This window comes from Oryza sativa, chromosome 8 (genome assembly GCF_034140825.1).
Source record: "Oryza sativa Japonica Group chromosome 8, ASM3414082v1".
Taxonomy (NCBI): Eukaryota; Viridiplantae; Streptophyta; class Magnoliopsida; order Poales; family Poaceae; genus Oryza; species Oryza sativa.
In genome coordinates, this window is record NC_089042.1 from 19937999 (window position 1) to 19950375 (window position 12377).

At 39.8% G+C, this 12377-nt stretch overlaps 1 protein-coding gene across 2 annotated transcripts; it reads left to right on the forward strand.

The window, feature by feature from the left end:
* Positions 1-3070: 3070 nt before the first annotated feature.
* Positions 3071-7627, forward strand: LOC4345570 (uncharacterized). Of its 2 annotated transcripts, none has more exons than XR_010734554.1 (2): positions 3071-6388; positions 7168-7627. XR_010734554.1 is itself a non-coding variant. In XM_015794502.3 (2 exons), the coding sequence occupies exons 1-2, from the start codon at positions 3770-3772 to the stop codon at positions 7212-7214; spliced, it is 519 nt and encodes a 172-aa protein (XP_015649988.1). In that variant the 5' UTR covers positions 3071-3769; the 3' UTR covers positions 7215-7627. The 2 variants fall into 2 exon arrangements, 1 of the variants encoding a protein (XP_015649988.1); XM_015794502.3 differs by having other exon boundaries at positions 3071-4241.
* Positions 7628-12377: the final 4750 nt, after the last annotated feature.

Genomic DNA, 12377 nt, shown 5'->3' on the forward strand with positions numbered 1-12377 from the left:
TGCATGTTTATTTTTATTATAGTACTTTAAAAGACAAATCTATATATGTTGTTCTAGTTCCTTTAAACTAAATATTTTTAAAGTTATTGATAGTCAAAGTTATAAAAGTTTGACTTCAACCGGAGGGAGTATGTGCTAAATATTAGTGTAGCAGTGTGTGTCAAGGGTATTTGTTCGTGTTCTAGATTTACCTAAGGCCTTAATACAATCAAGAGTACTGTTTAGCACAAACTTATGCATATTGTCTGCCCAAACCTATAGTCAACAGTTACATAGATATTTGCTAACTACAGATAGAGATTTACAAATAGACTTTAATACGGTGGTCACTAATTTGTGTATCGTCATTTCTTAGATTTTCTCTGCTCTTTGTTGAGTGAATTTTGTACTCCCTCTGTCTCATAATATAAGGAATTTTGAGTTTTTGCTTGCACTTTTTATCACTCGTCTTATTCAAAAGTTTTGGAATTATTATTTATTTATTTGACTTACTTTATTATCCAAAGTACTTTAAGCACAACTTTTTATTTTTTATATTTGCATGATTTTTTTTGAATAAGACGAGTAGTCAAACACTACAAGTAAAAACTCAAAATCCCTTATACTATGGGACGGAGAGAGTAGTAATCAGCTATAGCTTCCTTGAAGCAAAGGCTGAGATTCATTTCATTATCTAAAAAAAATCGCCCAATTTCCTTTCCTCTTGCACAAATTTACTAGATGCACCTAACATTCTCACACAGTTGTTTCTTTAATTCTCTTGCCTCTGAGTTATCATTTTATTCTATTTTTTATATTGGCCTAATAGTTTAGAATGAGATGTTCCATACAGGTCCATTGAACGGATTCCCAATATGTTACTGTTTTAAATAGGAAAAAAATTTCTATGGGATTTCAATTCCACAAAACTCGCACACAAGTCCTTTGGTTCCAAAGGAAGCCTGAACTTGAAGTCTTAATTCTTGCATCCCTTGTAAGTTCTATCCTTCATGTAACGTGGTCAATGTACACAATTTTGTCGGTTACAAATTACAGACCTACAAGTTGGCATGCCAGACACTCAATTTAAAGTCAAACAGCAGCGATAGAGTTGACAGTTGGTGTAACATTTTCTATGAGGAATTTATCGAGTGATTCAGGCTGTGTTTAGTTGGATCCAAAGTTTGGATTTTGGTTAAAATTGGAGATGATGTGACTGAAAAGTTGTGTGTGTATGACAGGTTGATGTGATGAAAAAGGACTGAAGTTTGGATCCAAACTTTGGATCTAAACACAGCCTCAACTTCTACGAGGAATTTTCAGGTTTACGCAATTGCCATGCTAATCATCAGACAACAGGGATCCTAATCAGATTGATTTTATCAGAAAGACTGCCAGTCAACTGTTAATAAATACCAGCGGAAGGATCAATCATGAACTAATCTGTGGTAAAATTATCATATACTCCCTCCGTCCCAAAAAAAGGCAAACCGCGGGTTTGCATGCCAACGTTTGACTGTCCGTCTTATATGAATTTTTTTTATAATTAGTATTTTCATTGTTGTTAGATGATAAAACATGATGAACACTTTATGCGTGACTTATCTTTTTAATTTTTTTTTTATAATTTTTTCAAATAAAACGGACGGTCAAACATTGGACACGGAAACCAGGGTTTGTCTTTTTTTGGGACGGAGGGAGTACTCCACAATATAGTTGACCCAAACAATGGTTAGAGAACTTTAATTAAATGCGAGATGAAATGCAACTTCAGAGCCCTATCTATTTCCTAAAGGTTAATTATAAGCCTTAACGACTGATTAGTAATAAAAAATAATATATATATATATATATATATATATATATATATATATATATATATATATATATATATATATATATATATATATATATATATATATATATATATATATATGTATGTTTTTAGTGACTTAGGTGGTGTTTGGGAACGAGGGACTTATGCTTAGTCCTTCCCAAACACCATCTGGGCTTATTCGTTTCAAAGGATTTGTAAAGGAAAAGTATAAGAATATCCAATCCTTTGTGATGAGCACTATTCTATCATTCGTTTCAAAGGAATGCATGAAAGGAGAAATTCCTATCCCTCCACTTTGAGGGGGAAAACAAAGGAAAAAAATAATCCACTCCAACCCAATGTTTTCAATCCTTTAAATTGTTTGCAACCCAACCATAGGAAAATTTTCTATGTTTTCCAATCTATAGGTTTGCACATGCATTCCTATATTATTCCTATGTTTTCCCTATTCCTACGGTTTGAAAATACTACAAACCGAATAATCCCAAGAGACTTTACTACTACGGAATGAAACTACTTTAAAAGCTAATATAAAAGCTAATATAAAAGCTAATATAAAAGCTATTTTAAAAATATCTTTAAAACAACTCTAAAAATAAATTTTAAAATTTAAGTGTTAGTTTTATGCCCAAGAGACTTTACTGGGGCTGTGTTTAGTTGGATCCAAAGTTTGGATTTTGGTTGAAATTGGAGATGATGATATGACTGAAAAATTGTGTGTGTATGACAGGTTGATGTGATGGAAAAGGACTGAAGTTTGGATCCAAATTTTGGATCTGGATGTGTTTAGATCCAAACTTTGGATCCAAAGTTTGCAAAATTCCATCACATCAACCTGTCATACACACAACTTTTCAGTCACATCTCTCTAATTTCAACCAAAATCCAAAGGAGGTAGCTAAACGCAGCATAACTACGGAATGAAACTCTGCAGATGTCACGGACGCGAACGGGAAGCTTGCCTTGCAAGCACACGTCACGCGCTCACGTGCCACGTCGGACGCAGCCCACGACCGATGATGGCCCAGCCGTGCAAGCCTCCGTTCCATTCCACCCAGTCGATCGGGTCTCCTTCCTTCCCCCACACACCCAAATCCGACGGCCCAGATCGCCCTCCCGCAACCGCACCGCGCGATCGCAGCCGTCCGTTACCCAACCACTAATTAATTATTTATTTATTTTCCGCCGATTTATCGCTGCCGCCGGTGGCTTACGAAACAAGAACAGAAGCCTCCTCCTCTCTCTTCTTCTCCCATCCCCCCTCCCCGATCCTCTCGCCCACCTCCAGATTCAAATCTTGCGAGCAGTTTATCCCTCCATTGGATTTGATCCAGTGACGTCCTAACAACCCGGCTGGCTGGTGGAAGTGGAGTTTGAGAGCTTGCTTGTCCTGAAATCACGCCTCCTTCGTCTCGGGCCGGGTTTCGTTGGTTGGTTTCTTGGTTCTCGAGCCAATGGAGGAGAGTTCTTGCAGATTGGAGTAAAAAAAGATCTTATGTACTAGTAGTGGTGGCTAGTGAGTGATCTGGGTTTCGTTCGGTTTGTTTTGTTTCGCCTCCCCCCAATTTGGTGCTTTCGGTGTCTGTGCGAAGCGTGTTGGGATGACGAACCGATTGGATTTCTTGTGAGCGACTACTCCTGATTGTTTCGTTGTTGATTCGCCTTTATTTCATTGATTAGAGTGGAAAAAGGGCTTATCGTTTTTATTTTTTTTGGCTATTTGTGAGCAATTTTTTGTTCTCCTCCATCTAGCATGTTTGTTTGTTTGTAATTGCTTCAGAAGGCGGCGAGTTTGCTTAATTTTTGGTAGAAAATTTATCTTCATTGGATCTATAGCTATAGCGAAGATTTGGATTCTTGAGGGAGATTTTTTTTTGTTTAAATTCTTGTTGGATCCGGCGATTTTTGTCCGGATCAAGAAGAAGGGGAGAGAAATCTTGGCTCCTAGCGGCCATGGGGCTGAGCCGCTTCTCCGACTGGATATGGCCGGGGAGTAGAACCACCCGGCGAGCTCGCGACGCTCCGGCGAGCAGCGTGGCCTTGGCCGTGGCCGGCGCGCTGTTCCCGGACTCCCCCTCCGGGTTCCGGGAGCCGACGGTGGGCACCCTCAGGGGCCCGGCGAGCTCCGGCGGCGGCGCTCGACGCGCCCGGAAGGGGACGAGCCGGCGGCGCAGCCGTGAGGTGGTCGACAGGGAGCACGACATGGTCGTCGTGCCGCTCGGCGGCGGCGGCGACGGGTACTCGTCGGACTCGGGCTCCGACGACTCCGACTGGTCCATCGGCTGGCTCGAGCCGCAGGGGCCGGAGCTCCACAGCGACGGGGATTCCGACGGCAGCTTCGCCGTCCTCGTGCCGTGTTACCGCCACGGCCGTTGCCGCGTCGAGGAGCCCGGCCGCGGTAGGCTCGCCGACGGCAACGTTTCCGGTGAGCTCACTGTGCAATGCGCATTATATATGTTTATGCTGTTTATGTAGAGTTAGCATTAGAAAGTGCTTAAGCTGCATAGTTGAAGCTAGTATCACACACAAAGTTCGACCTCTTAAGGGCCCCTTTGAATCGCATGATTGAAAAAACGGAGGAATAGGAAAAACACGGGATTTTGTAGGATTGCAAGTGTAAAACAGAGGATTACAAAACACAGAAAAAATATAGAAATGACCGTTTGATTAGACCGCAGGAAAAATGCAGGAATCAGATGAGAGAGATAGACTCAAGGAAAGTTTTCCAAGAGGTTAGAGTGGATGTTAACTTTCCTACGTTTTTCTCTAGAATTGTAGGAATAGGAAAGTTTTCTACGTTTTTCCTTTTCTCATTCCTACGAATCAAAGGCATAAGCCCCTTTGAATCACAGGAATGAAAAACTGACAGGAATGTAAGTGTAAAACAGAGGATTGCAAAACACAGGAAAAATATAGGAATGACTGTTTGATTGGACTATAGGAAAAACACAGGAATTTGAGGAGAGATAAAGACTCAAAGGATTTCTTCCATGAGGTTCTACCTCTTGTTAAAATTCCTCCAAAACTTGTATGGGAAGAGGCATTCCATAGGAATTTCATAGGATTCCATAGGATTCATTTCTTTGATTCAAAGAGCTTTGTGGGAAAAATTCATATAGGAATGAAATCCTCTAAAATTCCTATGAATTTCCTTTGAATCAAAGGGGGCCGAATAGTGTAGGATTTCAATTCCTTTGTTTTTCCTCCATTTTTCCTCCAATTCAAAGGGGGCCTTTGATTCACCAAATTGGGAAGTGTCAGAGTTCAAACTGATGCTGAAATTATAGCATTGGGTGAAACACCTGCTTAGTAAACATTTAATCACTGGTGTCTGTTGGACAATCATTGACTTGCTAACTGACTAATTGTCATGGTCCTGACACAAGCTCCGGTTTGATGAGAGTGCATCCTTGGTCTTGGATAGTACTTCCTTTGTCCCAAAATAAGCGTAGCCATGAGTTTTCTTGTCCAACTTTAATTGTTCGTCTTATTTAATTTTTTTTTGAAAAAACTAAAAAACACAAGTCACGCATAAACTACTATTCATGTTTTATAATCTAATAACAATAAAAATACTAATCATACAAAAATTTCAAATAAGACGGATGATTAAAGTTGGACACGGAAACTCATGGCTGCGTTTATTTTGTGACGGAGAGAGTACTATTGGAAAGATCAGCTAGTTGGAAAATGCCATCTAGTTGTAACTAATATGTTGGACAGGGGAAAGTTACATTGCTAAGGTCTAAAGTGGAAGAATTAAGGGTTTTTTAACTTTTAGTCATGGTGAATCTTCACTGACTTGATAATTGACTTAGTTGTCTTATGTTGGAAGCCACAAGTTCCGGATTGATGGAATTACTGAGTCCCACTGCAAAAATCACCAAGTTGGAAAATGATCAAAAGATGGAATTTGTTTTTTCCGTAATTTTCTCTGATTGAAATGATTGTTTAGGTGTTATCATCCATTCATCCTAATAGTAGACTAGGATAGTACGACATAACTGTTCTCTCTACATGCTTTGTTTTGTCATCATTTTGTTGTGCTACTGTGACCATAATTGTTGTTATATGTGAATGTTTGGTGGCATGATCATCCTGAAATTATAACTTGTCAATTGTCATACTTGTGGTGTCCATCTCTGTTCTGGTGCATGTGCCAAGCAAGCTATTGCTAATGATCTGTCATGTTGGTGTCCATATGCTGTTGGTAGATAAATCAGTTGTTGAGTTTGATGGCTCATTTTGTACGGTTGCCTTGGGACCTTCATTTAGTCTGTGTTGTGTTGCCTAAATCCTAATGCACAGTAGGATGTGCTATTTTATCCAGTTTTCAGTTCTAGACGGAAACCCTGAATGCTCTGGAGATCTGGTGAGAAGTACATTTTCATTACTCTAGTGTTATCTGTTCCTGTAGTTCATGATTAATTCTGTGTCATGTGGTTTTGCTCTGGTAGCGCCTGCCTAACTCTATTAGGAAGGGTCTTGTACGCTCATTATTGTCCCCCTAAGTTAGGAAGGTCATGCACCAAACCAAACTTGAGAGCTGCAAATGAACATCACCACACAAGGGTAATAAATGATTCTGTTATATGCTGTCTCTCCTCATTCTTTTTGTTCAGTTACATCTATATGTAGTGATGTCGGATAAACAAACACCTGTTACTTTCTATGTACTTTAAGAGCGAGGTGGAGGTGAAGTTATCAGTGTGTTTTTTTATGAATTACTCCCCAAATTTCTTCAGTAGTATGCAATAAGGCTTCCATGTGTTTGTTTGTTCTTATTATTTGACAACCTTCTGAGATCACATTTTAACATGGAAAAGCCCGATACAACCTAATTGTTATGTGTGGGTAAAATTTGCAATTAGGGCGCATAAACACTGTCAAATGCTCCTTAGAACAAAAGAATGAAAGACATGTTCGATGCAAAGATCACATTGTTTTTAATAACTCTTTAATAACAATATTAATAATTTTGTAAACATGTTAACTAATCAGTATGGTCAATTTCCTTTTACAACTATTTATTTCTAGGACATTTAATGTTTTAGTTCTTATCATTCCCAGAATCTTTACAAGATAAATGTCGAGACATTTTTCAGAGGGCATATTAGCCTGCTCAAACTGATCAATAGAGAATTAGGCACTTTGTTGTCTGATTTGACCATTTTAATGTTAATATTTTAATTAAATTTGTACATACCAAAGTTAGTTGTGCAGCTTGCCTTTCCTGATATAGCTTTGTTTGTTAATATATTCTCTGTTTTCTTAGTCAATACCGTGCATGATTCTAAATATTTTTTTGCTTGACCATTGTTGTAATATTTCTTTCTGTTTGTGTTCCGCAGGTGGCAAGAATTTTGTAGAGCGCTGGCTTTCTTCTCTTCCAAACTGATTATTTATCCATTCTTCTATGGCTTCGTTATCTTTAGCATTTTTATGTCTCTCGTATTTGTAAATATATCGATGAAGACATGAACCCCAGAAAACACCCAACAAAAAAGAAGATTAAAAGTTGAGGAGCAGTGGACCGAGATTCCAACGTTAAGGTACTCTTGCAGTGTACTAAGAGTCATGAAAACGAAAGATTACTGCCACGTGCTGACAACCTGAAGTTGAATCGACGAATTGTTAAGATTACCATTGATCTACTTGCTTCGGGATGTTTAATCTACCTGTATATGATGGCAGTTTACCTCATTTGTGTGACTGAAATTCTTCTGTACATATATGAAGGCAGAAACATTTGAGATGAACTCCAATGAGAATATGCATTTCTTCTGTATATATAATAAACGATTGTCCGTATGTGTCTCTGAAGTCCAGAATTAATTCAACTATTTATCCTATATATATACATATTTCACTATGATTCAGCATGTGAATGCTTTTCCATCACTTTGTTCGTCGCTTCGCAGTTCGCACTGGTAACAACAAACCGTACGTGGAGATTATCACGAATAGTTACAATTTTATAAAATTTCAATGGCACCAAGCGGCTATCGTGAACAGTAGTGTCATTTTTATGATTTGATATATTTGTAGTGGTATGGATCCAATTAACAAAAACTTTTTATTCTGATCCTTGTACTGTGGCTGTAGCAGTACAATTTCAATTAAGGGCGTTTACAATGCATCTATGGGGCGTTCAGCCTAAGAAGAAGGAACACTATATTGAGTGCCACGTCCTCCACATGTGTGGCTAAGTGAAGACCGAGTAGCCATGGATGGTCACCCGGTCTTGGGCTGAAATGTATGTGAAAAACAAGGAAAAGGAGAGAGAGAGGGGGGGGGGGGGGAGGGGGCAGCTGGGAAGAGGAGAGGCACAGGCAATCAAGCACACGCAGAAGACCGATGCCATCGCCGCTCGGGCCGCGGCGCGGAGGCCGGAGTTCCACCGCCGCCAACGCCGTCGCCGCTCGGGCCACGGCGTGGAGGCCAGAGATCTGGATCTGGCTGACGGTGGCTTCCCGCCCACGGCGGATGAAGAGGTGGGGCGCGGCGGCTGTGGCAGCTTCCTCGATTCGCCGTCGCCGGAGGAGGAGGGGAGGCACAGCGCCAGGCCCCATCGCCGTTGCCGCTCAGCCCGGTGCCGTCTCCCGCTCTCCCTCGTCCCCGCCGTGTCCTACTCGCCTCCACGACCTCCGCTTGAGCCGCCGCTCCACCCAACCTCCGTGACCTCCGTCTCCGCCCGGCTCTGCGGTGGCTGGTGGGGAAAGGAAAAGAGGGGAGAGAGAGAGGAGAGGGGAAAAGTAAAAAGAGAAAAGCTAAAAGTGGTATTAGTGGGACCCACTACAAGCTACTTGTATATGGTCTTGTGGAGTTTGCATCGTGGAACATGTGGCTAATACCGTTCTTGGTTTACGTGGCATGTGAAGAACACCAAAACTTGGTGACGACTGTGAATGGCCTTACAATGGCGTCTTTTCTCTAGTCAATAACTGTCGAAATTTTTTTCTGGTCATGCGGAAATTGAATGGTTTTTCTGTTCGTATGAGAATAGACGAAACATTTGTCTAGTCTCTGATATATACGTTAATTTAATCGGCCTTCCAACCGGAATTAAAAGTGACGAAGAACAAATTGGAACAGATTTTCGAACTTCAAGCTCTCTTTGGCGGGGTTCAATATTTCTGGATCGAAACACAATCCTAGCTAGAGGCACCCAAATTCTGAAATTTCAGAAATCTAGATGTTTTTACGAAATACTTCCTCCATTCCATATTGATCATCATATTAAAAAAATCAGGAATTTTAAATTGATCGTCATATAACCCGATTCCTTCGTTTGACATACAACATTATTGTATCTATGCATACAGATATTTGTGGGTAGTTAAGCGCTAAGTCTGCATGTTTTCCTGATTCTTTCTCAGCACATAGGTAGTTACCCGCTAAGACGTGCTTCTATGCTCCTCGGAAAAAAAAATACTGCACGAAAATTAAAGTGCATCAATGGTTCGGATTAAAAGATGATTACTAGGGTAAACCGTCATTAGCAAGGGCCAATTTCGTCCAGGAAGTAAAATCCCACATTCAGGCCAGGCCAATCGCACCATCGATCTGGGAGGTTCACACGGCAACAGGTTTGGGTGGTGAAGATCGGGCCGTGCATGTGCGAGGAACGGGAGGGCGACGAGCTGTGCGGGGCGTTGTTTGGTGCCCGTCGTTGGCGTTGAGACCGATTATGGTCCTCCAAAATAGCAAAAATTTTGTTATTTTAGATTTAAACACTAGTAGCAAAAGTTGACAATTTGCTACTTGCTAGTCCATAGTAGCAAATTGTGATAAAAAATGCTTTGGGACCCCTCTCTCTCTCCACCGAAAAGTGCTAGAATGGTAAAAGTTTAGGTATCTAAACACCAACTAGTACATTTACAATGTCAAAACTTTTACCACCGAAACTTTTGCTATTTGCCATTTACCATTCCAAATGGATCTAAACATGCCCTGTATATAGCACGACGAGAGAGGACCAGTTCTCGAAGGGCAGATGGAGCTTGGCCGGTTCGTGCTGCGCGCATCCACTACGGCCGCCGTTCATGATTATGATTACGCAAACTCTCGGCCGAATAACCGCTTCTTTTGATTCAGTGTTCTCCTGTTCTTTGTACCTGGAGAAACCTTGATTAGAAACCCCAGCTCTTCTCCTATTTTTTTGATTCAGTGTTTGAATCGTCCTTTTCAAACGCTAATCCTTTTGTTGTCCGCTGTGGCATGGACGATTCAAATATGGATGCAAGTGCTGCGGATCTTATCATCAGAATGTCATTCAGCTGCGTCGCGAGCGAATCGATCGATGAGAGGCGGCTGGCCGGGTACGGGATGGGTATGGGTATGGAATTTTACTTCCTGGACGAAATTGCCCCTCGCTAGTGAGGTTTACCTGTTAATCACTTTTTAATCCAGACCATTGGTGCGCTTTAATTTGTGTGCAGCTTTTTTTTATTAAGGAGCACAGAAGCACTTCCCGCGCTAAATAAAATGTATGGTAGTTAAGTTTTTTTTTTCTTGGTGAAAGAACTTATATGATGATTAATATGTAATGGATGCAGTACATCCGAACCAATTTTGTTAAGCTACATTTAACCATCGGGGTCAGTAGACCCCGACGATCTTTTGCCAATGTCTACTACCCCTCTTTATTTTATCAGCTATGGCCCTGTTTAGTTCACACGAAAAATTTTTCACCCTGTCACATCGAATGTTTGGATACACACATGGAGTATTAAATTAAAAAAAAACTAATTACATAGATTGTGTGTAAATTGCGAAACGAATCTTTTAAGCCTAATTGTGCCATGATTTGACAATGTGGTGCTACAGTAAACATTTGCTAATGACAGATTAATTAGGCTTAATAAATTTGTCTCGTAGTTTATAGACGGAATCTGTAATTTGTTTTTTTATTATACTACGTTTAATACTTCAAATGTGTGTCTATATATTCGATGTGACATGGCCTATTACTCCAGTGAAGAGCTAAACTAGACCCCGGTGATATTGTTGATTGTTCCATCAAAGCTCAACTTGTTACTATAGGAACGATACTTGCTAGCAAGCAGCAAATAGAAAATGAACTAGCACTTATATGATTATATGATGGTCCAATATACATTTATGATTGAGATTTGAGCCCATAAATAAGACCGGAAGCCACTACTCCACAAATTACCTGGTTGCATCATCATATTCCTCGTTGTCTTGCGTAGGCATTGCACATTCTGATATCATATTTTATTCTATTTCTAACATAATGGAAGGCAAAGAATTAGTGGTTTTGATAATCTTTGGTGTATTTGGTATCTTTTACATATTAATAATGTATATGTTTTAATAATTTTATAGACAGAAGCTGTAATAGGTAAGATGTAACACTATACAACAGGAGTTGGTTTTATTTTAATAATTGTCACGCATTATGTAGTCTTATATCATTAATTACAAGCTACATTACATATTTCCGATTTAGTGTTCGATTCTAATTTTTACTGTTTTAAAAATTAATTTTTGAGAACTATTCAAAAATTCACTCGGAATCTACCCCGCGTGGAGATATCAAATTGCGTGGTTTTTGATAGGTTTTGGCTGAAAACGTAAATCCTAATTAGTAGTACTGACCCCGGCAGGTATTTATCCTGGCTTCGTCCCTATTAAGCAAATAAACCATATTTTCGGCCAAAAGATCCTGAAATTTCAGGTTTATCGATCGGATCGAAACATTGAATAACCCTGCTTTCTGGGAGAAAAGTCCACGATGTATATGCGACACCGATCGACGTATGGGTGCGTACACTGCGTATATGCAGCATCCATCACTAATATAATTGCATTAATTTCCAGCTCAGCGGTGGCTCTACTTTACTCAATCAATTAATTATTATGCAGCGATCGATGATGATGCATACTCCCTCCGTTCCAGAATAAGTGTAGCCATGAGTTTCCGTGTCAAACTTTAATCGTTCGTCTTATTTGAATTTTTTTGAAAAAACTAGAAAGAATAAGTCACGCATAAAGTAATATTCATGTTTTATAATATAATAACAATAAAAATACTAATTATAAAAAAATTTTAAATAAGACGGACGATTAAAGTTGGGCACAGAAACTTATGGCTGCACTTATTTTAGTATGGAGGTAATACTACATGGTGTATGTGCATTCTAGAAGCAGGTCAAAATTAATTAAATTAAGATAATAATCAGGATATATAGTGCTCCAAATCATTTGGGATTGGAGAGAGTACGCCCTACGTTGTCTGCCTGTCTTCCCAAGGACGTGTCATTCTCGCTGTTCTGTCCATGCAAACGCCTCATCTTTCCGACAAAATTTTACAAGCTGGCCATGAATTGCAAACAGGTGGCAACACAACAGCTAATAAATATGTATCAGATATGATTGATAAATGATCACATATTCACATATGTGTGCTGCATGCTGCATATGAATACTGCTGCTGCTGCACCAGCTGCATGTGCGTGAATGCTCTTCAAATTAATTAAACAAACTTTTGGCATTGTGTACTTTTTTTCCCTCTCTTTTTCAATTACACGAAAGA

Coding starts and splice junctions, on each gene's coding strand:
- LOC4345570 (XM_015794502.3), top strand. CDS start 3,770: ATGGGGCTGAGCCGCTTCTCCGACTGGATATGGCCGGGGAGTAGAACC. Junction 4,242..7,167: donor CGCCGACGGCAACGTTTCCG/GTGAGCTCACTG, acceptor TGTGTTCCGCAG/GTGGCAAGAATTTTGTAGAG.